Raw genomic sequence first — 24,253 nt, 5'->3', positions numbered from 1 at the left:
CCCGACCCCGCGTTCCGCCCCCCCCCCTCCACCCCGACCGGGGCGGTCGGTAGCCGAGAGGTCGCGGTTCGCCCTGCCCTAGGAACGGGGGCTGCCGCCGCGCTGGAGCCGCTGGGCCACGCTGATGAGGGACCGGAGCTGCACCAGCTTCAGCGGCCCCACTTGCCGGGGGTCCTGACCCTCCAGCCAGCGCAGCGCCGTCTCCAGACCTCTGATGGCTTCCCGAGCCGTGGGCAACAAGCCGTCCCCTCCTTCTCCACCCCTTCTGCCGCCCCCGTCTCCACCAGCTGCCTCCTCCTCCTCATCCTCCTCTGCCCTGAAGCCACCAGGGCCTTCCTCCTCGGCATCCTCTTCCCCATCGTCCTCCTCCGTACCCGGCGCCGCGTCGTCCAAGTGCAACCAGTCGGCCACCTCCTCGGGAGCCAAGCGCTTGTAGGCCAACGCGGCCAGGTGGGTCAGGTCGCTAAAGACTTTGCTGTCCCCGCTGCCTTCCTCCCCGCGCGGGGCGTCTCCGTGCTCTTCCTCCCCGGGGTGAGGCTCGAAGGCAGCCCGCAGCCCCAGCAGCCAACATTTCTCGATGGAGCCGGGTGGGATGAGGTCCCAGGAGAGGCCAGCCAGGTACAACATGTCCTTGAGGAGGAAAGACCGCACAAAATCCATGGGACCGCCGGAGCCACCGGCCACGCACGAGACGGCCAGGCGCAGCAGCTCCCGCTTGTAGAGCTGCTTGAAGGCAGACACCACCCCCTGCTCCAGCGGGGCCGGGATTCGGCCTCCTCCTCCTCCTCCTCCGGCCGAGCCGCTCCCGGCAGGGCCCTTGGAGAGGAAGAGGGCGCGGATGGAGCCGTCGGGCGTCTGCAGCGGAGGGGATTCCTCCGGGCCCGTCCCGGAGGAGGGCGGAGGGGAGCTGAGCAGCAAGACGGCCTTCTGCTGCAAGCAGCTCCGGCGCAGGTAGCGTTTGACGCCCGGCACGAAGTCCTCAAAGAACCAAGCCCGGAGAAGCGCCGGCCCCAGTCTGGCTTCGGGGCTGTAGCGGTAGCAAGCGGGGAATTTGTCCTGGTTGTGATGACGGAGGCTGGGGGGATCACGAAAACCCCCCACCACCAGCGGTTTGAGTTTGTGGGAGCCGGTCAAATTGGCGGCCAGCAGCACGGTGACCCGCTCGCGGGGAGCCGGCCGCCGCCGTGCTGCCACCGCTACCCCGCCAGCCTGCCCCGGCAGCAGCTTCCAGTAAAGGCCGGTGACGTTGGCGTTGTAGATCTGCTCGTCGCCGTAGCCCCCGGCATCGGCGGCCGGCACGGGCGAGATCTCGGGGCAGGCGGCAGGAGCCCGCTCGGGCTCGGCGGGGAGGCCGCCCTCGCCGTAGATGCGCTGGCTGGAGATGCCGTGACGCTTCTGCCAGCGCCAGAACCAACCGTGGCTGGCTTTGAAGGTACACTCGGGGCCGTAGATCTGTCGGGCGAAAGCCTCGGCCTGGGCCTGGATGAGGGGTCCGGAGAGCGGGACGCCATGCTGGCGGAGGGCGAGGAACCAAGCGTAGACGGCGCGGTCGATCTCCTCCTCGTTGGCCAAGCGCATTTTCTTGCGTTGGGTGCCCACCTCACCCCCCAGCTGCTCCAGGAACCACCGTAGCTTGGCCTCGTCCTTCAACCAGCCCCTCAGCGTCCCCCCCGGCACCCCGAAGGCCCGGCACACCGACGCTTGCCGCTCTCCCTTCTTCACCCGTTCGATGGCCTGCAGCTTGTCTTTGATGGAGTAGGCCCGTCGCAACGCCATCTTCACCGACACTCCCCCGCCTGCGCCGCTCCCGCTCCGCCGCCCTCCCGCCATACCGGCCGGCCCCCCGCCCGCCTCCGGCTCCCCCCCGGGCATGAAGGAGCCCCCGCAGCCATGGGCCGGCGCGGTACTGAGAGGGAGGAGGGGGGCGCGTTATAACCGGGGCGGGGTGGGGAATGGGGGGGGGGGGGGGGGGCGCGGCGGCTTTGTCTCCGCTCCGGCCCCGAGCCGAGCCGGTGGGGCGGGGCGACGCGCAGTGCGCATGCGCGGCCCCCCCCGCCCCGCCCCGCCCAGTAAGGATGATGTTGAGCCGCTCTCCCCGCCCCCCCCCCCCCCGCTACCTTGCCCTGTTGGATTCTTCCCCGCAGCTCAGCCACCGCGTTCGGGTTGTACCATTCAGCGCCAAGAGGGGGAGCGCGCCTCCCCGCTTCCCTGCTTCCCCCCTTTCCCTCTTTTTTCCCCCGCCTGTTCCACCGTGGGGAAGGGGAGGGAAAAGAGGGGGGGGGGAGCGCACCCACGCTGTGAGTGCGGCGCGTTGTCTCCCCTCCCCGCGTTGTCTTCACACCCCCCCCCACCCCCGCCCCGCGTGGTCCGCGCCGCCCCCACAACCCCCCGCGCGGCGGGCGCCGCCTCCCTTTGCCTGGTGGAGGCCGAGCCGAGCGGAGCGGGCCGCGGCCTGACCGGGGCCCAGCGCTGCCGGTGAGTGCTGCCCCCTCTCCCCCGCCGCCTCCCGTCACCGGGGAGGCTCCGTGGGGCCCTTCGCCCCCTCGCCGGGCCTCGCTGATGGGAGTTCTGAGCCGCCCAAGGGTCCCTTGTTCCCCTCACCGGCCTGTGTGGGAGCCCCTCGTGATCCGTGGGGCCTTTTTCCCGCTCGGGCGCCGTGAGGAGGGGGTTGTGGGGTCTTTTTCTCCTCTCACGGCGCCCAGGACCACCCCTCCCGAATTTGTGGGGTCCTTTCCCCCTCGTAGGCCGAGGGGAGGGGGTTTTGAGGGTCCCTCGTTGTCGGTGAGGCCCCCGGCCCCCACTATGGCGGAAGGGGGGGTGTGAGGGACTCCCATCCAATGTGGGAATCCCTCCCAGGGAAAGGGAGGTCGTGGATTTCCCCCTCCTTGTCTGTGGGTCCCTGCCTCTTCACGACCTGGGGAACAGGGGGTGGGAATTGGGGTGGTTCTTTCCCTCTCCCCCATTATCTGTGGGGTCCCTTCACCCCAGAGTCCTGAGCGAGAGGGCTCAGGGTGCCCTTGCTCTTTGGGATTGCTCTTCCCCACTCAGAGTCTCAGGGGATAGCGGGGTGACACGGCCTCCACCCCACGCCCCCCGCAATCTCCTAGGTCCCTTTCCTCTCCCTAGATCTGGGAAGGGAGGTGTGGGAGATTCCCCCGCCCCCCCCACCATTCCCTGTGGAGTCTTTTCTTCCCTCGCACCCCAAGAAGGGAGGATGTGGGGTGGCCCCTCGTCTGCGAGATCCCTTTTCCCTTCCTTGGCCTAGGGAGAAGGAGTTACAGCGTTCTCCCTTCCCTGGGGGGTCCCTTCCCCCTCTCGGGCCCTAGGGAAGCGTGCAAGAGCATCCCATCGTAGGGGTGTTGATGCTGGAGGTCTCCCTAAATTTGTCCAGCTTTTGGTAAAGGAGAGGGGCAGACTCCCTCTCTTTTTGGGGTGTGGATTTTGGGGATACCCCTGCTACTTTGATACTCCCCCCTTTGAGTCTGAGGGGGTCAGTGCGATTCCTGCCCTGGCAGGGAGGAGAGAGAGTTTAGGGGACCCCCCCTGTCCCCAGCAGCTCTCGGGCGTCTGCCTTTCTCCCGATTCCTCATCTTGGCCAGGGTTTCTCGTCGCCTGCTGCGAAGGGAAACACCAGCTGCCGGCCTGTCCTGGCGCAGAGCGCCTGGCAGCCCTCCGTAACTGAAGCAGCGGCCCGATCCAGCCCGTGGCCCGGCACCCGCAGCCGCCTCTCCAAACTTGGTGTGGAACTGGGAGCGCCCCAGGCTTCCCCGTCGTCCTGCCCTCGCTCTCTTCGTCTCGTCTCTCTCCACGTCCCGCTGTTCCCAATCCCTCTGTAACCTTGGCGGTGCCTCCGGCGGCCCGTCCTGTTCTTTCTCCTTTTTTTTTTTTTTTGCGTTTCGTTTCAACGCCCAGCTCTCTCGGGAGGTATCTGTGTCACAGCTATATTTGGGGAACGGGCAGAGCCGGGGAGGAGCGGTTGCGCGGAGGCTGCTAACGTGCTCCCCGCGGGTTCGCGAAGGATTACAGCAGTAACTAAAGTTGCTGAGGCTGCTACAGCCCGTCCTTCCTCCCCTGCTCCCCTCCCCGTTTTCGCCGAAATCGATACGGGTTTGTTCTTTCGCGTCTAGATCGTTGATATTTTGGAACGGATTGCAGTTTGATGTTCACGGTCCTGTTGTGCTCGGTATGGAGGAGAAAATAACTTTGCATGGCCGCGGAGCTGTAATTCTTCCCTCTCCTTTTCTAGGTGTGCCCTCTCTGTCCCTGACTTTGCAGGTACGCCTCTTTTTTTTTTTTTTTTTCCCTCTTCACCTAAGCTGTTTTCAACTACTTGGCTTTTTCCTCTGAAGGTGACTTCTTCCCTGTCTCTCCCTACTGCTGATTTCCCCGTGTCCTTGATTATCTCCTCGTTAGCCGTCAGCAGCATCGTTGCTGGGAGCGAAGAGTCACCTTTTTCGGTGATCTCTGGACGTTCTCACTCCTCTCTCTGACATGAAGTGAGCCCTTTCTGGGTTTTCTGGCGTTTTATTTTTCTGGCAGCTGCTGGGATGAGCGTTCGGGAGCCGCCGCTGTGACGTGCGATAGGACGGGAGCGCTAAATACGCAACCGCGCTGACCTGGTCAAAACCAGCTGCGCCAGGGCACGTGAGCGAATAACGCCCCGAACCGCAGCGAGCTGCCCTGTGTCTCTGTCACCCCGTGTCCCCCGCTGCCACCCGAAACCCGCTTTTGACGTCTCCTCTGAAGAAAGGGCTTGAACCCTGACTGTAATCTCGCCCCCTTGCTTACGGTTTGCGGAAAGCAGCTGTGACATCCCTCCAGAAACCAGTGACGGATTAGATTTGCTCTCTTGCTCCTCTAAAGATCTTTTTTTCAAGGCTGTTGGGATAGCTGAAGCTACATCAAACTGTTAGATTATTTCTGCCCGACTTGCTGTGCCTCGTTGGGAGCTGACAGGTCAGCCCGGCGCGCAGCTGAGGTTAAAATCGCCGTTCAGTTCCAGCGCGAGAGATTCCGCAGGGCCCGACGGAATTTGGCTCTCTGGGAGGCTGTGGCCAACTTATTTCTAACCTCGAAAACACACATTTTCCCCCTCAAAAACACACATTTATTTTATAGGCTTCTCAGTTGCTGAGAAATGCGACTTTCTCATGGCGAGAAGAGAAAGAGTGGCTTTCGTTAAACCAGTAAACGGCGTTAACTTTTTTTTTTGGCCACAGCCTTAGGGTAATCTGCTGTACGCTTTTGTTTTACTGACTTTTTGAAAAGTAGCTAGGCTTCAGGGGATGATGCAGCCGAACAGCTGAAGTCCAGAGCTTATTTGGGATTTAGGGAACAATAGGGACCTTTTCATTGCCTGTTTTAAACTTCGCGCCTTTCCCCGCGGCGCTGGACGTACGACGTAGGTTTGTTCTGGCCTGAAATACCCAGGAACTGGTGACGAGGCCAAGCCCAACGCTCTGGAGCAGCGGCTACGATTAAAAATTCTGTCAGGTTTTTGTAAGCCCTCTTTAAGGGTCCGTGTAAGGCCTCAGCGTTGACCTGTGGGGTTTTTCTTGGTGTTGCTTGGGGGTATTTGATTATTTGGCATCGATAAATGTTGATAATAGCGTTTGCCTTTGCTTTGTGCTTTGCGAAGCAGCTGGTGGGTTGTCTGCGCTGTCGCTGGAAAAGCAAAATTGTCCTGGGTACGCAGGAGCCGGTCTCTGGTGCGTGCAGTGAGAGCCCTTCTTACGTTTTTCTACTCCACCCACGAGTTTTTGTTTCTCAGACACTTTATAAGAAAGCTTCCTGCCTCTGTCTCAAAGCATTAATTTATCTTCGTGCTAAAAAAACGCCGGTTAAATGAAAAACTGCTTCACTTCTGAAAAATACGACGAGGCAGCGGATGAATGCGGATGAACGCCGGTTAAATGAAAAACTGCTTCACTTCTGAAAAATACGACGAGGCAGCGGATGAATGCGTTCCCAAGAGCGGCTTGAGGGAGAGATCTGAGCGTGGCCGCGTTCACGTCGCGTTGCTTCGCTAGAAACGCGGACCGGTGGGTCCCTAATTCAGCTCCAGCTTCTCTGCTCTGATTTTACTGGGAGAACTGGTAGCGCTCTGGTCTGCAGCTCGTCTCTCTTTAATCGGGCTGGCTGCGCCCGCTCGGGTGATGGTTTGTGTAATTAAAATCCTTGCGCATGCCTTTTCCCATTTTCCTCTGGGAAAACTTAGGAACACAGAGTGGAATTTATTTATTTTTTTTTATTTTTTGTCAATTTTTACTTGTGTTTGCGAACTTTTAATTCACTGAAAATCTGGTTTTTATCACAACTGGACCTAAGGTTTGGCCCCTCATGGAAACAAAAGTGCTGCAAGTATTTGGGGCTCGTTTTTGGAAAAGCTGCTTGTTGTGGTAAATTCCCTTTACAAAGATTTTTTTTTTTTTTTTTTCCCCTGGTAATAATATTTGTGAAAACACTTGAATTCCAGTGAGCTAGATTCGATGGGGAACGTTTGTGGTGACTTTGACTTGAGGGTTCGTGTGAGTCCCGCGCGGAAATACTCGTTTTGATGAGTAACGTTGAACTGGGGACGTGAGAAGCCGCGTCTCGCCGCACTTTGAAGGTGTAGCTGCGCTGAAAAAGCTTTTTCTAAGTCTTAAATTCTTCTGCAAGCTTTCCCGTGTCACACTGATGCTTTTATTGAAAAATTAGTAGGCTGAGTGTTGGCGCTGCTGTTTTTTTATTTCTATCTCGTTCACAAAACGTTGTACAGATCGCTGACTTCTGGTGGAAACAACTACAGTCACGTGAACTCATTATTTGGCATGATAATTGTTAACATTTTTCAGAATTCTTTAAATTATTTGCTGCTGGTGTTTAGACCCCCCAGTTTCAGGTAACTGGGGGGCTTCGCTCTGGCACCAGCTGCTGGTACTGGTGTGGCAGGTTGGGAGCCTCTCTAGCTGCTTCCCTAAAGGGTAAATCCTTTAGGATATGTGTAATTTATTTTTTTTTTATTGCTTTTTATTGAAAATTAAAAGTAACTGAGTGTCTGCGGTGCTGGTTCATGAAGATAACGTAGATCTGTAAGTTTAATTAACTGTATTGTGTGTGGGGAGCATTAACGTCCTTGCTGACCGGCTGCTGCGTCTCTAGAGCTGGAAGCTTTCTCTAACTTTTATCTTTTTTTTTTTTCCTTAATGCTATCGTAGGAGCTAAAAAAGTAAGTACTCTCTAGTTGTTGTGTGGTTTTTACGCTTTCAGGAAAATCAGGGGAATATAGGCACTGCTCTGATGCTTCTTACCGGCCAGATTATTGCACGGTTTTCTGATTTCCCCTGGAAAGAAGTGTGCTTTTTCGGGTTTATTAAATTCGGCCGCGTCTTGCTTTGAGGCAAGACCGTTCTTCGGTTTGAGAGACCCTCCTGATAGCTGGGAGTCCTCAATAATGCGCCTCACCCTTGAGGTGAGCGGACGCGGGGGCCACAACTCCGGTGCTTGGAGCTGTTTGCTTACGGAATGGAGCGAAATCGCCTGTAATTTTTTTTCTTAAAATAAGCTAAACCCTGCATTTTAGTTTTGTTTTTATCAAATGGCCGTGCTCGTTTTGCTTTTCCCGTGGATTTTGCGCTGACGGGCTGCTACGGCAGATCCCCAGGGCAGGACCTTTGTGCGCAACGCTTTTAATTTGCGTCGTTTAATCCCTTTCCAGTCTGCCGGCTGACTGAAATGCAGGGATTTCTCTCGCAGACGTGGCCTTCCCTCCAAGAATCCCGTTTAAATTGACATCTATAAGGATTTTTATTTTTTAAAAGGGATGCTGTTTGTTAGAGAAGAGTGTCAATTTAAATAAAAACTTCAAAATCAGTTTATATTTTAAATGTTTTTAGCTCTATCGCAGTGTTTTCAGCAGCTGGTAGAAGAGCAGTGTCACAGTGAAAAATAAATATCTACTTCTGCTTCTCCTCGTTTGAAATATTACGTTACTTTACAGGTTTAAGCTATGTACATTTAAATTAAAAGTTTAAAAAGGTAAAAGTGTTTACTTGTAATAATAGTTTATTTTTTTTTTACTGGTCTGTCAAGCCCTGGACTTGAGGCTTGTCAAATCCTCCAGAAATAGTTGAACCTGTAAGCGTGGACTGAAGTCTGAGGGACGCTTCAGCTGAACGTGAATTTTATTTGGCAACGTCTACACATACTTGGAACCGCTTGATTTTTTTTATTTTTTTTTTTCCTTGTAAAATATGAATAGGGCAGGAAGATGCAAAGTAGATTCAACGTTTCTCCTTTCAATAGGAGATCTTTTTGCGAAGCTAAATTAAGAGTGAGATCTCCAGCTCTTGGTCGGTTTTAATTCGCCAGTAATTGGGGTTTTGGACGAAAACGGAGTCATAGTTTTTCTGTCAGCTCCCTCTGCTGGCTTTCTAGGAGCAGAACACACACATCTGTAAGCAGTGACCTCTAAATGTGCTCAAGACTTAGAGCATCTTTCTGTTTTCAGCCTGTCTTCCTCAATCACTGCCTGCTTGAAAATACCTAACAAGTAATTAGGGGCTAATCTACTAACTTGGAAAATTATCTACATTACCAGGGATTTAAACAAAACCTTGGTGGTGGTTTTTTTTTTTCCTGCCAGTTGTCTTCAAAAGTGAAATTCGAAGTGCTTTCAGCCAGTGCCTTTATTTTCAAACAGTAAAGTGCAGAATACTTGTCAGATCAGCTGAAGTATTTTTAGGAGGAGGCTTATTTTGCCTTCAGAAACTGGATGTGTTTAGGCAGTTTAATTTCTTTGATTTAAAATTCCTAACAAAGGGAAAATTGAACTAAACGCTTCGGTTCTTTTACCACGAGCAGTAACAGCATGTATTGCTTAACGAATTACTAAAGTCTGATGCATGCCCTTGCTTTGTTTAGTTCTGCTGCCGCTACATTGTTGTGCTTATCTTTTAATGCTGCCGCTCTTTGGAGGATGAGGACGAGGAAGCCTCCCTGCCCGCTAGAAAAAGTGTGGGTAGACAAGCAGAAATACGATGAAGCAGAGAGACAGCATGACGAAAGAGAAGCGATGCTAGCTGCCGCGGCCCCGGAGGACTGCCAGGAGGTAGAGGCTGTAAACGGAGTTTGCAACGACGACTCTGTTGAAAGTGAACTGAAGGGAGACCTGAAGAGAGCGAGGAATGGGAAGAAACAAAGGAAACGGAAGCGTTCTCCAAAACCCAAAGCCCTGGCCTCCAAGTTAGACTCTGTTCTGAGCGGTTTGTTAGCTGACAGCGTGTGGTTTGACAAGCCTCTCTATGATCACGCTGAGAGCGTGTACAGGAAAAAAATAGCGGATTGTCAAAACCAGGAGCCACCCGAGCCCGCCCTAACTGCGGAGCAGTCCCCGTTAGCGGCCAGGTCAAAAGCTGTCCAAGATGTTCCCAAGCCCTGCTCCCACGGTGTTCTGTCTGCCTGTCACCATGTCGTTCAGGGTGTCTGGGTCAACAAGTTTGACTTTGATAAGGCCGAGGAGACGTTTGTTGAAAAATCCCAGTTCTTTGTTCCTCCAAACGTCCTAGCCATCCCGGCCGTGGAGTCAGATGCTGGCTACGTTGGGCTGAGAACGCCGGATGAGGGCTACGTGACAGCCCTGCCTACTCCTGCCACGCCGAGTTTCGCTCCAGACGTCGTTGCCGATTCTGCCGCTTCCTCCGTTACCGGTTCGCCTGACCCCGAACACCAGACGGTAAACGGTAAGCCGCAGCTTTCCAGCTTGGAGGCCCTCATGTCGGAGGTGTGGTTAGAGAAACCTCTCTATGACGACGCTGAGAAGAGCTTCTACGAGAACATGTTTGATGGTCACCCGTCAGGCAAAGACACACAGCAGCAACGCGGCTGCCCCGAAGCGTTGGAGAACCGCCCCGAGGACGGGAAGAACCACAACGCTGAAAAGCAAGCGGACGACAAAAACGCGGAGATCGCCGCCACCTCTCTGCTTCCCAGTGATGCTGAGCAACCTCCGCCTTCCTTCTTTTTCCTGCATGAGGACAGCGAAACCGTGTGGCTTCAGAAGCCGGCGTATGACAGTGCTGAGTCACGATACTACGCAGCCGAGGCTCTGAAAATGTCAGGAGCAGGAGAGAGCGTGGAGGTGCAGGAACCCGCAGTAGTCAAACCCTCCCGGCCAGCTGCTAACGCTTCGAGCGTACCTGCGCCAGAAACGAAGTAGGAGATGTTTATTCTGGGGGGTAACACACCTGAAAAACTGCCGGGTCGGGATTGAGCTGAAGGAATTTGCGTGCGTAGGAGCCGCGGGACCGACCGAGCGTGCGTGCGGCTGTAGGGAGACTCCTGAGCCGGGGAGCCTGTTTGTGGGCAGGGTAACCTGGGGGGAAACCCCTCCGAGGAATGCTAAAGAATGGCTAAAGGTAGTGTTTGTGTGGAGCTGGAGGTTAAGCGTTTAAAGTCAGGGCTAAGGTAAGCCAAGCTTTGACCCTCTCTTTACACGGGGGAAAGCCAGGGCCGTGCCCCTTTCCATATTCCTGTTACACACAAAAAGCCGTAAAATCGAGAAGCTGGAGGAATAATCCCGTATTTTAAACAGCCCTGCTGAGAGGGCAGAGGATGCAGCGTTTCCTGTTTGAATTTGAGAAATTAGCGGTGGTTATTTGCTGGTTTTTTTTCCGTTAAAAGGCCACAAGTTCCTTCAGAGAAGCGCTTATCCTCACTTCTCCTGCAGAGCACTTAGGCTGCTCGTCGAGCTCCGTGCCAGGCGCGACTACGTTTGAGCATCGCTGCCAACGTCCGGCTCGAAGGAGGCTTGGGGGTGGCAGTAAAATAATAATTCGGGGCACCAGTCTGGTGTGAGAATGTCATTTGTCAGACCGTTTCTGGAAGCTGCTGTCAATTTGGAGACAGGGCTAGCTGGCTTACAGCTTGTTTGATGTGTGTAGCTAAGCAAGAAGAGTGCGTTCTCTTTGGTTTTTTGGGTTTTTTTTTTTAATTCCTGGATTAGGTGTGGTGTGATACTGCGCTTTTTGTGTTCAAAATGTGCTTTTTAGATCGCTGCCTGAGCCCTGAAATCTGCTACACGGAGGGCTGTAGCGCCCTGGGAGCCTGTCCGAAGGCCAGCGCTTAAATATTATTTTGCAGTGACTGATATTTTTGGGGGGGAAAAAAAAAAAAAGGCATCAATCCTTGTTTGACACTTTGGATCCTTGAGTTCCTTAGGATTTCTTGGAAAATTTTAAGATCTTTATGTCAAGTGGTACAGAGGGTTACAGCCAAGCTTCAGAGCGCACGTCTTTCACCCTGTTTGGGATAGCTTTCTCTTTTCTCTAGCTACTCGGTCGTGCCTTCCCATGGGTCGTCGTCGTCTGTAACCGGGATTCTCTTTTTAACGATCCCGGTCGGCTCAAGCAGAGTCTTGGTGGCTTGGGCGCTGGGAAATGGCTTCAGCGTAGAGGGCTTGGATGGTGTGGTGGCCTCTGGTTTCTTCTGAACGGGTGGATGAGCAGGGTGCTTGTTTTACCGAAAAAAAAAAAGTCAATCTCTTGGCTTCTGTGGAAGTGTTTTACACGTGCTAGCTTAAGACAGCCAGCAGCTGCTGTGGAGTTGTGTTCAGGGAAGACCGAAACGCGTTTAAATTTGTGAGCCGTAGTCTCCGGAGTTGCCTGTCTTTGCTTTCACCGTGGCCAGGCGTCTTAAGAATTAAAAGCATTGTTCTCCTTTTGATTCTTAGACACAAGACGTCTTTCTTAGCAGCAGGCTCTAGCGTGATCTAGAAAATCCCGCTCTGAAAGCTTTTTTTTTTGTGGAAGAAGGTACAGATCAGCTGATTCATCCTGTCCCCGCTCGGTACCCTGTCGCTAAACGGCGGGTCAGGCCAGGCAGATGGGTGGGTGATTAGGCTGCCCTGCTTCGTTAATAGGATCCTGTTTACTTAAAGCTTTCCACCAGAGGGGAAAACGGTGAGCAGAGAGCCACAGGCACAGCTCTGCGGGGGAAGAAACCGCTCTCCTGACAAGCCCATTGCAAGCTTCTAACCTTAAGTACTTCCAGAGACTCACTTTGGGGTTTGTTTTTGTGGTTTTTTTTTTTTTGTGTGTGTGTCTCGTTCTACAGAAAAATGGCGGTCGACTACTTCCTGCATGATAAGATCTGGTTTGAGAAATACAAGTACGACGATGCGGAGAGAAGATACTACGAGCAGATGAACGGGCCCGTGAGCAGCTCTTCGCAGCAGCAGGTAACGCTCGTTCTCTGACGGGGTTTCGTAGAGTGCTGGAGCTTTATGAGCTGGGCGAGAGGACGCGATCCGCCTGGACGTGCGCTTCTTTATTATTTCCACTCTGGGTGCTGCTTTTTTCCGGGTGTGAGAGTCTTCTCCGGGGCTCTCTAAGCCTCCCCCCAGTTACGGCCCATCTCCTGTGGCCTGTGAGGAATTTCTCTGGTGCAACCAGATCAGACACCCTTGTAACAACGTGCAAACCAGTTATAGGTTGCAGCGGTTACTCTTAAATCTCTTCGGGCTGCTCTGGCAGGGTGTGAGTGCTGTCTGCAATCTAACGGGGACGCAGGTCCAGCCACCAGCCCCAAAAGCTGCGGTTCTGTTGGCTGGTCTGGGCGAAGAATTGACCTTTTGGGGCAGCTAAGCTCCAAACTGGGCGAAGAATTGACCTTTTGGGGCAGCTGAGCTCCAAATTGGGTGAAGAATTGACCTTTTGGAGCAGCTGAGCTCCAAACTGGGCGAAGAATTGACCTTTTGGAGCAGCTGAGCTCCAAATTGGGTGAAGAATTGACGTTCTGGAGAGGCTAAGCTTCCCTCGGCGAGGGATGTAGTGGGTATATAAGACCTGATCTTTGAAGAGAAGCACCGTGGCTCCAGAGAGAGCAGGAATTATGTTTCTCTCTTTGTCCCCCCCTGCAATACTCAGTGTGCTCCTGCAGAAGACTGCATCGCGGTACCGGTGAGTCGGAAGGCAAGCATGGTGCTGCTGAAGTAGTTCAAGCTTAAATATGAGCCCCAAATTAGTCCTGTTTAAAGGTGCAGAGCTATCGTAACCTCTTCCTGCTGCCTCAAGAGCTGTTAACTGCTTATGCATTTGGTTGGTGATGTAGAAAGCTGCTTAAGAATTCGAAACGGCTGTCTCGCAAGTGTTGAAGGGGAAGCTTTTTGCTGAAGTAATAGCTTCTGGGCACCCTCTGTCTGTTCCTGCTGCCCGTGCTCGTATAGCGGTGGCACAGCACCTAGGACACTTGCATAAAAATCAGAAGCTGTAGATTGTAGAGTGCTTGAAGTAGATGTTAAAGTCCAAACCTCTACAGTGCTCTTAGAAGAACAGTTAGGCTATTTCATGCCTTCCGGTGAAGTTCTGCCTGCCAGAGGTGGTGGGAAGGCCCTGGGGGAGAATCCGCAGCGGTTTATCAACCTCTTCCCTGCCAAGGGAAAAGATCCACGCTCCTTAAAACCTTCCTGCGACCCGGAGGTGGCATCCACCAGAACGTGTCCGGGCTTTTCCTCTTCCGTGGGGTTTTGGGCTCGTGTACAGTTTCACGTCTCAAATCTTGCTTGTGGGGTTTTGCGGTCTGGGAGAGGCAAGGAGTAAACGGGTCGTGGAAACTGAATTTTTGCCCTCGGAAGCAAATTTTCCAAATCCAGGTGAAGGCATGGCGGCAGGAGGATGTGGGGGGAAAGAATTTTTGCTGCCGTGCTCTGGGTCACACCTCTCTGGGCGGAAGCCTTCGGTTAGGGCCGTCGCTTCTTTCCTGAACGCAGTGATAGGTGATGCTGCGAAAAGAGAGCTGCCTAACGATGGATCTCGAAGGAGATCCCGGCCCTCTGCCTGGCTGGCAGCTCTTGGAGCCGTGCGGGGTATTATCAGAGAATTTGAAGAGCTCTTGACTGGCTGATCTTCGGGCCACGTGGCCTGATGTGACCAGGGATTGCAGTTGGTGCTGCTTGATTGAGATCCAATCCTCCTTGCAGCTAATTTTGTGATACTCGCTGAGTCATTAGAAGAAACCCTCCCCTTCTTTTACCCCCCCCTTTTTTTTTTTAACTTCCCTGACCAGTTTCCCATGTTTCGTATATTTTTTTATATTTTTTATTTTTTTTTAAAAAAAAATCTTGGTTCTTTCTGCACTGTTTGCAGGAGAACGGAGCCAGCACGATCCTACGCGACATTGCCAGAGCCAGGGAGAATATCCAGAAATCGCTGGCCGGAGTGAGTACCCGAGCTCTCTCACCAGCTGGCTACCCGCAACCATTTTTAGCTGTGGTGCATCTCACAGAACTCCGCTGTGCCCACTTTCGTAGATCGTATCACCTCTTATTTTTGAGTTAGAGGAGAAGACTAAGGTGTGCAGCGCTGTGTACCGCCAGCGTAGCTCCATCCGATCAAGAGCACCGTTGCTGCTAGAGTGCATGCTGCTTACCTGCTTGCTAGCCTGCAGTGCTTTGTAAAACTAACTGCATTTGGGTTCAAAGTCTCCAACTGTGCATTTCTTTTCTTTTTTTTTTCTCCTGGTGGAATGCTAGAGTTTGTTCCCACGGGTCTTACCTAACAAGTTACGAGTCGCTGCTAAAAGAACCTTGCTGAGTAGCGGAGCACTGAGCTGCCAGCAGGAGGGTGTGTGTCTCTTGGGGTACACTGGGCTGCCACCTTCTCTTTCCCATTTTGCTTTCAGTTAGGGTATGTGCAAAAAAATGGTACCGTACAGCTGCTGCATCCAGGGAATCCGGCTTGGCTACTAGCTCGAAGCTTGGGCCATCTTGAAGTTCAGTCACATCCTTTTTTTGGAAGTGTTTTTGTGCTGATCCGCACAGCCAGCAGTGTTAAAACTCTTGAATTTTTTAATTTTTTTTTCAAAATAGCTGAGATCTTAAATTAATAAGTGGAGTGGTTTAATGGGTGAAGAAAATTCACAGAATAGAGCCCGTGTGTCTCGGTTTCTCTGCAGTGGGACTGCTGCGTACCTGCGCACATCTTCCACCTGAGGGTAGCCATCCTTTATCTGTACTGATTGGGCCTCCTCACTCCCTCTTTGGGGTATTTACACCCTCAGTTTGGATCTAAACCAGTACAAAAACAGGGAATCGAGCCTTCCTCAAGGGGAATAGTTCGTATTCCTCACCACAAGCAGAAGGGAGCCGGATATTTGGGGTGGACGCGAAGGAATTAGGCTAATTGCTTTCCCCACGGTGGTCTCGCTAAAAAAAGCAACTTCCGCTCGGGTGAGCGATCCAAGGTGGCCAGTACTGCACTGGAAACTTGGACGTGGATGCAGGAAGAGCAGGGCAAATGTGACGAAAGGATTTTTGGGAAAGGATTAAATTAGCTTTGGTTAGATTCGGTGTACAGCATGGGAATCAGCGGAAAGTTGCAACATCTGAGTAATATTAAAAGCAAACTAAAATACGTTGAGGAGGAGAACAGTTGGAAGTTTTCTAATGCTGGTTTCTTACGTCAACGTCAGTATTTCAGCCGACGGCTTAGGGAGGATTTTCCTGAACTGCCTCGTTTGAGTTCAGATCTGAAATAACGCGTTTGGCTTTCCGGTAGGCTGTCAGCTCCTGGCAAAGAGTTTTGGTTTGGACTTTAGTAAGGCAAAAAAGTGGGGAAAAGAGCCCCCATCCCAGACAGGGTCGGAGAAATCTTCGCACAGGTAGTCTTAAATGTCTTTCTGAAGGCATTTTCAAGCTGGGCAAGGTTGCTTCTCCCTCCGAGAGCTTGCCTCCTCCAGGAGCAGAGGCTGGATGTGGTGAGCAGGGACGGGAAACCTAAAGAGAAATCGCCCAGCAGCGCTGCTGGGCCGCCCTGGGGCGTGTTCTCATCTTGCAGAAGGGTCTGTGGCTTGCCGAAGACGAGGAGTTTCTTGCCCTGGCCTGTGACTCCTGTTCAAGAGCCGCTTTGTGCAAGAAGCGTGTAAATTTGGATTGTCTGGGTCCTGTAATGGGGAAGACTGTGGGGGAACTGGCGAAGCACCAGAACAGAAATTTGGGGATGTAAAATCCTCTGTACCCCTGTGGCACTTGTTTGGGTTAGTGCTGAATATAAAAAAAAAAAATCATCTGCTGGATTTTATTTTTGTTCCTGTGAGGAAAGCTTTGGTGGGCTTGAGGATTTAAGGTCAGGAGTGAGCCATAGGGCCTTGAAACTGGAAACTGGGGCGTGGCAAGAGGTGGACTGGGACTCTCCAGAGAAGGCTTGAAGAAAAAGCATTAATACGTTAAGGAAAACATCTGCGCACCCTGATCTGCAGCGCAGTTCGGGGCATCGGGTTAATTTACCCAACCCGTAGCTGCCATTCTGCTCCCAAAATATGAAGTTGCTCGGATGAGGAGAGCGCGTGGCAACGGTGACCACCTCTCCCTTCCGTTTTGGAATCGCATTCCCCTGATCCTGCCTTACCTTGGCTGATGCGATACCCCGGAGAGCTCAGCCTTTCAGTTTTTTCCACGCGTTGCCGTCTCTCTGCCCTGGAACCCGAGGCGATAAACCACGGTCGGATCCGTTTTTAGCGCGTGGGTTAGAAAGACCGAGCTGCTCAGAAATTAATCTGAAATATTTCGTAGCGTGCACTTGGGAGGGATCATCGTTCATCGTGGACAGCAGGCGTGACTTAAGAACATGCTTAAACTTTGCTTTTATGTTCCGGAAAGCCAGATTTACACCGTGGGATCTACAGAATGATAGTGAGGCGTGTTTTTATAGTCAGAATTCAGCCTTTCCTTCCACCTGAGCGTGCAGAGTTATTGTCAGGACTCTAAAGGTGTAGCGCGTGAAGACTTGGCTCTTATAAGATGCTTTCTGTTGTGAAATTCAGCCGAGGCCGGTCCCAGATCTGCTTCAGCTGGGTAGCGTTGGTCTGAAACATGTGAAGGAGCATTGGAAGGGTCAAGGTGAAGGTTTGTAGCTCCCGAAGGAGGACGCGAAGCTCTGATGCTGGAAACATTTGTTTGCACATACCTTTCCATCTCGCTTTGCATGGTCATCTCTGCTTTCGACAGCTTCTCCGGTTGACATCTGCTCGATCGCTCGTGCTTTCCTAGATTTGTTTTAACGCGCGCGGTGCTGCAGCTGGTGGCACTGAGACCGCAGGTGGTGGTGGGAGATCTTACGGCGGGGGACCGCAGGCACGGAAAGGATCGACTTGCCTGCCGTCGTAAGCGAGTCTGACGGAGCGGGTGACTGAACTCTCGCTTCCTAAACCCTCCCTGGGGGCTGTAACAGAGGGGATGTGGCTGCTGTGGGAGTCCGAAGCTCTCATTCCCCTCTCTGCCCAAGCTCCCTCTTACAAAGCCGCCATATTTGTGGGTTTTGGAGAAAAAAAGCTCCCAGAAAACCTCTCATCTTGCTGAAGTGTTTGGAAACCACATTCAGAAATGCATCTGTTGTGCGGGAAACGTTCACACCTTCTGCAGGAAACCAGCCGGGATCCATCCTGCTGGTCTCGGACACGGGAAAGCCTCTTCTAGTTCTTCAAAATAATTTCCCCACAGTTCAGTTTTGTGTTTCTGAGCGTGGCTAAACCTCCAGTCTTTCCAGAGCTGATATGTAGAAATGTAACCTTTGCCAACATTTTCTTTTGTCGGTGTTCCTGTCTCTGATTTTTAAAGTCTGTTTTAAAGAGTCAAACTAGAAAGGGCCGGATGTTGAAAGCCCTTTGAGGCTGAGGCTAGAGACTCCGTTTTCTACCTTTCATAAGCAAAAAATCCTAGCGTTTTAATTTGCTGGGGTGATTAAATTTATATGCAGTCCTTGGTGTGGCTTCAGGCTTGCTGAGTGCTTCTTCTACGCTACGAATGTTCCAAGTAGGTTGCAGCACTGGTCAGCGTATCACTAATGTGGGTTCAGCACAAAAGCTGCGGCTTAAGCTTAGGAAAAACAAAAGTTTTAAGAGCTCTGTTTATGAGACAGTGTGCAGGAAGTGACTGAGGCCAAGCTCTGGAATTCCCCACCTTTGGCATTTGGAATTATTCTCCTTGATAGAATTCAGAAACGCTCGTCTCCAGTTTCCTCTTGGCATAGTTGAGTCAGGAGAGGAAAAAACACACCCTAGGTAGCGTGTAGCTTGGGTTGGTGACCACATCTCTCAAATCTTAGAACGTTCTCGCCTCGGGGGAAAGCCCACAGTCTCGTAAAGACAACTTGTCTACAATTTCAGAAAGTATGGCTTGATCACCTCCCAGAATTGGGAACTTGGTTCAGCATTTTGCCTCTTTTACTCTGCTTGACGCAGGTTACAGGTTCCCAAAGGACAGCTGGCCTGATTTGTGAAGAGTTTTTATCTCTTTCCTCGCTTGAGCCGGGGGCAGGCGATGCTCTCTTCCTGCCAGCAAGAGATGGCTGTGTCCTGAGTTTGCTGAGGACTAACAAGAGCCTGCGTTCCCCGGGGCGCTGATTTAACTGCGGTGCCGTTTGAGAGCCCTGTGAGCCCTCTCCATCTTGTAAAAAAAACCTCCCCTGGGAAAAATACAGCACGGAGGAGCGAGCGAATCCGGGTTTAAGATGTAAAATGCTGAATCTGTTCATCCAGGTGGACAACACTGAGCTACTTGTATGAATTTTGCGGCTGTTTAACCTGTAGGTGCATCCAGGCTGTTAATTAATCCTGCCGTTTCTGCGGAGACCTCGCTAGCAACTTGCAGCTTGAGAAATCCCAGAGGTGAGACGATTCCTCACGGAGCCGCCCAGATACCCGCGCTGCGGCTCCTCCAGCGCCTGCATTGCCCGCGTTAACCGCGTACTGACGGGTCGGTGCGTACGTAAACGCCCCGCCGAGGGTGCTGCCTCTCCTCTGGGGCCTTCAGGATCTGTATTTGCGGACCTTAGTGTCGTCTCACCTGCAGGCTTAGCGTAAGCTGGCAAGGGAAGGGTGAAAAGGGAAGGAATTTGTGCGGTGTAGAGCTCTGCCTTGCTCTCCGCGGCTCCCTGGCAGCAATATACAGCTGGGTTTGTATCCCAGGGTTTTGTGCTACTCAAAAGGTCTGTTGCAGTAACAGAAAGTCGTATTTCCTCGCTCTTCCTTGTTTGAGAACAGCTTTGTGCGGAGCAGAGGGTTTCAAAGCCCTCTCATCTTACTCTTACCAGCCTCTTTTGGGAAAATGGCTGGGATTTTTCTCCTCAGGCTCTTCCAAATGACACCACCACACAAGGCTGGCAGGTTTGTCCTGAGCTGGAGGCGTCCTGCCGAGCCGTAGATGTTTTTTTCCTGCGGGACTGCAGGGAGGAGCAACGCTTGACCTGTTCTGATGGCGGCGACAAGTGTAAAGGTAGACGGTACCGCCTCAATTTAGACTTCTCAGTTTTTTGAGGGGTTATTACCAACAGGGAAGAGAAATGTGGAGGCACAGCTGGTTTCTGTGACGAATGCTTCCGCTAAACCTGAGAGCCAGGGTTTAAATTGCGCTGTTCCGCGGCACCGAGCAAGCGAAGCCATCTTGCGGCGTCTCAAATATCCGCGGTCACGCGCAGGATAGCCGCAGCCTGCCGAAATGCTTCGGCGTTTGGCTTGAGAACGTGGCTGGGCCTTCAAACCGCCAAATATCAGCGGGGGAAAAAAAAAAATTAAAAAAAAAATAAAAATCTGCGTATCTCTTACAGGTGACAGAGCTCCTGTGTTTGATCAGGAGTCAAAACAAGAAGGGCAGGGGTGGATGTGACTGTTGCCAGAACTCACTTTTCGCTGAATTAACTTAGACCTCGGCCCTGCCGGTGTGACTAGAACGGGAAGAGGTCAGGCGACGACTTCCTCTGAGCTTTAATTTTTCTCCTGGGCGCGCAAGGCTGAGGGCTAGGCTGGTGCGGTGAGCGCGCTGTGGCGTGTGAGAGACCACCCCCCCCCGCCCCGCGGGGGTCTCATCAGGTTGTTAGCGCAGACCGGTGTCGAGGTGTTTAACGAGAAGGTGGCAGAGTTTGCGGATAAACGTTTCTGCGCGGGCTCTGTTGGGTGTGCGGTCAGTGTGAGGCTGCATCTCGTTGCTTGACCATTTGTCCTGCATGTGGATCCGCATCCTGCCCTTCAACTGCCTCCAGCATGAAGCAAAACCCGTTCCTATCTTCCGCGCGGAACCAAACGTCCTCCAAACCTTTTGCCCTTTGCAGCAGAAGACAGCTCCTCGTAGCAAAGAAGCTCCTTCTGCCCGTCACAAGAGGCAGTCAGGCCGCTCAACTGTAAGTCACCTGCGCGCGGCTGGAGCTGGGTGCGTGAGGTGAGAGGAGGTTGTAGGGCATGGACAAGCTTGGAGAGGCGGACCGAGCTCTGCCTCCGTCCGACGAGAAGCGTTTGTCCTTCGGCACGCGGTCGTAGCTCACCCTATAGAATCGAGCTTGTAACAAGATCTCGCGTTCCTGAGCCTGCAGCCGCTGCAAAGGCCGCGTCGGAGGTGGATTTCTGTCCTCTCACCCCCGCGCCTTTTCGGGTGGGGTGGAAAAGGGTCTCTTTGACCTTCCTGCTAGGAGCAGCTCCGTGCACCTCCCAAACCTGCTGTCTGTGAGCCGCTTGTTCCTCATCTTAACCCCTGTATTTCCCTCTCTCCGTCTTCCGTGACGGCTGAGATGTTGGAAGCCCGTCATCTGCAACCGAGAACCGCGGCGTAATTAGACGCAGGGTGCACTTGAAAGAGTAGAACTGATTTTCTCTGGTATATTCAGTTATAAATTTTACTTAAAGCCAAGTGTGAAGGCCTGTTGTTTTCTTTCCCCTTTGTGATTTGAATTTATTAAAAAAAAATATATATTTTTGAAGCTAGATCGGTATAGTTGCTCCCTCAGGATGTCCTGAAGTAGGTTTAAGTTGTTTTGAGAGGAGCCGAAGGCTGGAGCGGGGAAAGCGGGAGCACAGAAATGCCGGGATCTCCTTCCAGCTTCCGCAGCGACTCGCCGCGTGTCGTTCCGCAGGTCGCTTCCGCGCTCTGTGCCTCAGGTTGTGAGAGGGGACCAGCTGCCGCGTTTAAGGGGCGCGGTGGGAAACTTTCAAAATTTATTTCAGTTATTTTTTTTTCTAATGGCAATTTGTCAGCCGAGACTGTGAGGAATTTTATCCTTTGCTCATCAGCTGGAATTTCTGGAGATGCGTTCCACGCTTTATTCTGTAGAGCCACTTTATTATTTTTACAAAAGCTTTAGAGAAAACCTCCTTGCTCTTAGCCTAGCTCTCGTATTTTCTTTTTCCCCTGAAGGCATGACCCTGCTTTGCTTCACTGAACCACTGAGCTCGGGAGGAGCAGGTGGACAGATCGGTTTCATCTCCCTTTTCCTTGTTGCAGAGCGCAAGCGCAGCCTCTTCGGGGCCTGTTGGTGACCAAAACGAGCTCCTCTCCAGAATTTCTCACCTGGAGGTAGAAAATCAAAACCTTCGCAGTGGTAAGTGGGAGAATCTTCTGGCGTGAAAGCAAAAGTGGATGGGGTCCTGCTCCTGTGGGGTGTGTCCCGTGCTGACTTTGGCACCAGGTGAGCACCTGACTTGGTCAGAGCTTTGCAGGCTTCCTAACTGGGACAACCGGTGTTTTTTAAAGCCCGCTTTGAGCAGACGCAAGTTTGTCCTGACTTGTGAGCTGCTGTAGAGCCTACAACATAAGGTTCTCTTTATTTTTTTTTTCTTTCCCCCCTTCTCGCAGTTGTTGCAGACCTTCAGATGGCCATCTTCAAGTTGGAAAGCCGCCTGAATGCTCTGGAAAAGTCCTCTACCTCCCACCAGCCCTCACCGGTTCCTCCGACCCAGGTGAGCCTCGGCAAAGCGCTGCTCTCGGATGCTTCGCTGCCACGATACGCTCGATCCTTGTAGCTTGGAGAACTTGCTACCAGCGGTCTCTGCAGTAAGCCTACGAAACGCGTAGGCCCCTCACGCTAGGGGAAGGTTCTTGGTTGTGTCCCCAACTGCTGTCCCACTCGGGTTCTTCCCGTCTGGATTCCCTGAGCCCTCAGGAGAAGGATCAGCTCTCGGCTACGCGGTGGGTTTTGCTCATGCTGGGCCGTTTCAAAGGTACAGCTGCTCAGTTGTCCTACTTTGATGGCCGATAGCTGATTCTTCCCAAAAAACACGTGGTGTGGGTGATGCTCACAATTTTGAGCAACGTAGACTTCTCTTCCTGAGCGCTGCTGTGATTCATCTTCCGGTTCATCTTCTCTCCTTTTTTTCCTTAACGCAAACTTGAACGCGCGTTCGCCCCGACGAAGAAAGTGGAACCGTTCAGTGTTCCCTCCAAGAAAGTGGAGCTCCCGTCTGCTTCACCGGCAAAGAAAGTCGAGCCAGCCGCTGCGGAGGAAGATGATGATGATGACATTGACCTTTTCGGTAGTGACGATGAAGAGGAAGACCAAGAGGCTGCCAAAGTCCGGGAGGAGAGGCTGCGTCAGTACGCGGAGAAGAAGGCCAAGAAACCGGGTCTCATCGCCAAGTCTTCCATCCTTCTGGACGTGAAGCCGGTGAGTACCGGAAGCGGGGGAGCCGCGAGCCTTTTGCTGCAGGAGGCTGTAAATCGCCTCGCGCGCACGTCCCGGTGGATTGGTGAACAGAGGACCTGCGGATTTCCAAACCGAGGGGTCAGAGCGAGGTGGGATATTGCGGCTGGGATCTGCTGCCCTGCTCCTTGCACCGTGGCAAGCGCAGGCTGATATCTGAGATTTCCCCTGACCACGACCAGCCCTTCTCTGAAGAAAAGACAGATAAGAAATACCCTAAAATTCCCTAAATACCCTAAAATTCCCTAATAATAAATACCCTAAAATGACAGGCTGGAGAGGTGGGCCTGTGCAGACCTCATGAAGTTCAACCAGGCCAAGGGCAAGGTCCTGCACCTGGGTCGTGGCAATCCCAGGCACAAATCCAGGCTGGGTGGAGAATGGATGGAGAGCAGCCCTGAGGAGAAGGACTTGGGGGTGCTGGTGGGTGAGAAGCTCAACATGAGCCCGAAATGGGCGCTCACAGCTCAGAAACCAACGGCACCCTGGGCTGCATCCCCAGCAGCGTGGGCAGCAGGGCGAGGGAGGGGATTCTGCCCCTCTGCTCCGCTCTGGTGAGACCCCACCTGCAGCGCTGCGTCCAGCTCTGGAGCCCCCAACATCAGAAGGACGTGGACCAGTTGGAGAGGGTGCAGAGGAGGCCACGCAGATGCTGAGAGGGCTGGAGCAGCTCTGCTGTGAGGCCAGGCTGAGAGAGCTGGGGCTGTTCAGCCTGGAGAAGAGGAGGCTCCGGGGAGAGCTGAGAGCGGCTCCCAGTGCCCAAAGGGGGCTGCAGGAAAGGTGGGGAGAGACTCTTCAGCAGGGCCTGCTGGGACAGGACGAGGGGTGATGGTTCCAAAACAGAGGGAGGCAGATTCAGATCAGATATTAGGAAAAAATTTTTTCCACTGAGGGTGGTGGAGCACTGTCCCAGGTTGCCCAGAGAGGTGGTGGATGCCCCATCCCTGGAAACATTCCAGGCCAGGTTGGCCGGGGCTGTGAGCAACCTGATGTGGTTGGAGATGTCCCTGCTCCTGGCAGGGGGTTGGGCTGGGTGGGCTTTGAAGGTCCCTTCCCACCCAAACCATTCCATGATTCTAAAATTGGCGCTTCACGCTTTTGCAGTGGGACGATGAGACCGACATGGCGAAGATGGAGGAGTGCGTCCGATCCATCCAGATGGACGGGCTGGTGTGGGGGGCCTCCAAACTGGTCCCAGTAGGCTACGGCATTAAGAAACTCCAAATCCAGTGCGTCGTGGAGGACGACAAAGTGGGGACAGACATCCTGGAGGAGGAGATCACCAAGTTTGAAGACTACGTAAGTCTGTCAGCCGGCTGGGCGATGCCTGAGCCCCGGGGTCGTTCGTAACGCAGGTTCATTTGCAGATTTTTCGGGTTTTTACAAGAAAACTGCGTGGAGCTGATGGCGTCTGCTGGCTGAGACGCTCGTATATTTAAATATATATATATTTTTTTTTTTTTTCTGGCTGATGCAGACAGCTCGCGGATGTTCTGTAGAGCCATTTTGCAGCCTCTTGCCGCTCCTCCAGCCCGCGCCGACTGTTCCTCCGGGGAATCCCCCGCTGTTACACCTAACCTGGGCCTTTCTCCGCTCTAAACAGCTGCAAACGCCGCGGCTGACCTCCTGCCGCTGCTTTTGTTCTCTTTCAGGTGCAGAGCGTTGACATCGCTGCTTTCAACAAGATCTAGAAGCAAAACCGTACCCCCCACCCCGGCCCCCGAAACCGTAACCAATAAAGATGAAGCTTGGGAGTGCAGATCAGGTGGTGGTTTTTCTCTGCCGAACGCGACTTCTCCGCAGTGATTTCGCGGGAG

At 53.0% G+C, this 24,253-nt stretch overlaps 2 protein-coding genes across 7 annotated transcripts; one reads left to right on the top strand and one right to left on the bottom strand.

The window, feature by feature from the left end:
• Positions 1 to 19: 19 nt before the first annotated feature.
• TIGD5 (tigger transposable element derived 5) lies at positions 20 to 1,994 on the bottom strand. Its single transcript, XM_086742698.1, has one exon. It carries the CDS (start codon positions 1,870 to 1,872, stop codon positions 79 to 81), a length of 1,794 nt encoding a protein of 597 aa, XP_086598824.1. The 5' UTR covers positions 1,873 to 1,994; the 3' UTR covers positions 20 to 78.
• Positions 1,995 to 2,321: 327 nt separating this feature from the next.
• On the top strand, positions 2,322 to 24,195 carry EEF1D (eukaryotic translation elongation factor 1 delta). Of its 6 annotated transcripts, none has more exons than XM_086741370.1 (10): positions 4,258 to 4,275; positions 8,959 to 10,194; positions 12,094 to 12,217; positions 14,124 to 14,195; positions 20,082 to 20,147; positions 21,242 to 21,338; positions 21,593 to 21,696; positions 22,152 to 22,400; positions 23,541 to 23,735; positions 24,089 to 24,195. In XM_086741370.1, exons 2-10 carry the CDS (start codon positions 8,960 to 8,962, stop codon positions 24,125 to 24,127), a joined length of 2,181 nt encoding a protein of 726 aa, XP_086597496.1. In that variant the 5' UTR covers positions 4,258 to 4,275; position 8,959; the 3' UTR covers positions 24,128 to 24,195. The 6 variants fall into 6 exon arrangements, with proteins under 6 accessions (XP_086597499.1, XP_086597500.1, XP_086597496.1 ...); XM_086741369.1 differs by having other exon boundaries at positions 20,079 to 20,147; XM_086741373.1 differs by lacking the exons at positions 4,258 to 4,275; positions 8,959 to 10,194 and adding an exon at positions 2,322 to 2,475 and having other exon boundaries at positions 20,079 to 20,147.
• Positions 24,196 to 24,253: the final 58 nt, after the last annotated feature.

This window comes from Chlamydotis macqueenii, chromosome 2, assembly GCF_036417535.1.
Source record: "Chlamydotis macqueenii isolate bChlMac1 chromosome 2, bChlMac1.mat, whole genome shotgun sequence".
NCBI lineage: Eukaryota > Metazoa > Chordata > Aves > Otidiformes > Otididae > Chlamydotis > Chlamydotis macqueenii.
Note: the sequence above shows the minus strand (reverse complement) of the source record. Positions and strands in the feature narration are given on the sequence as shown.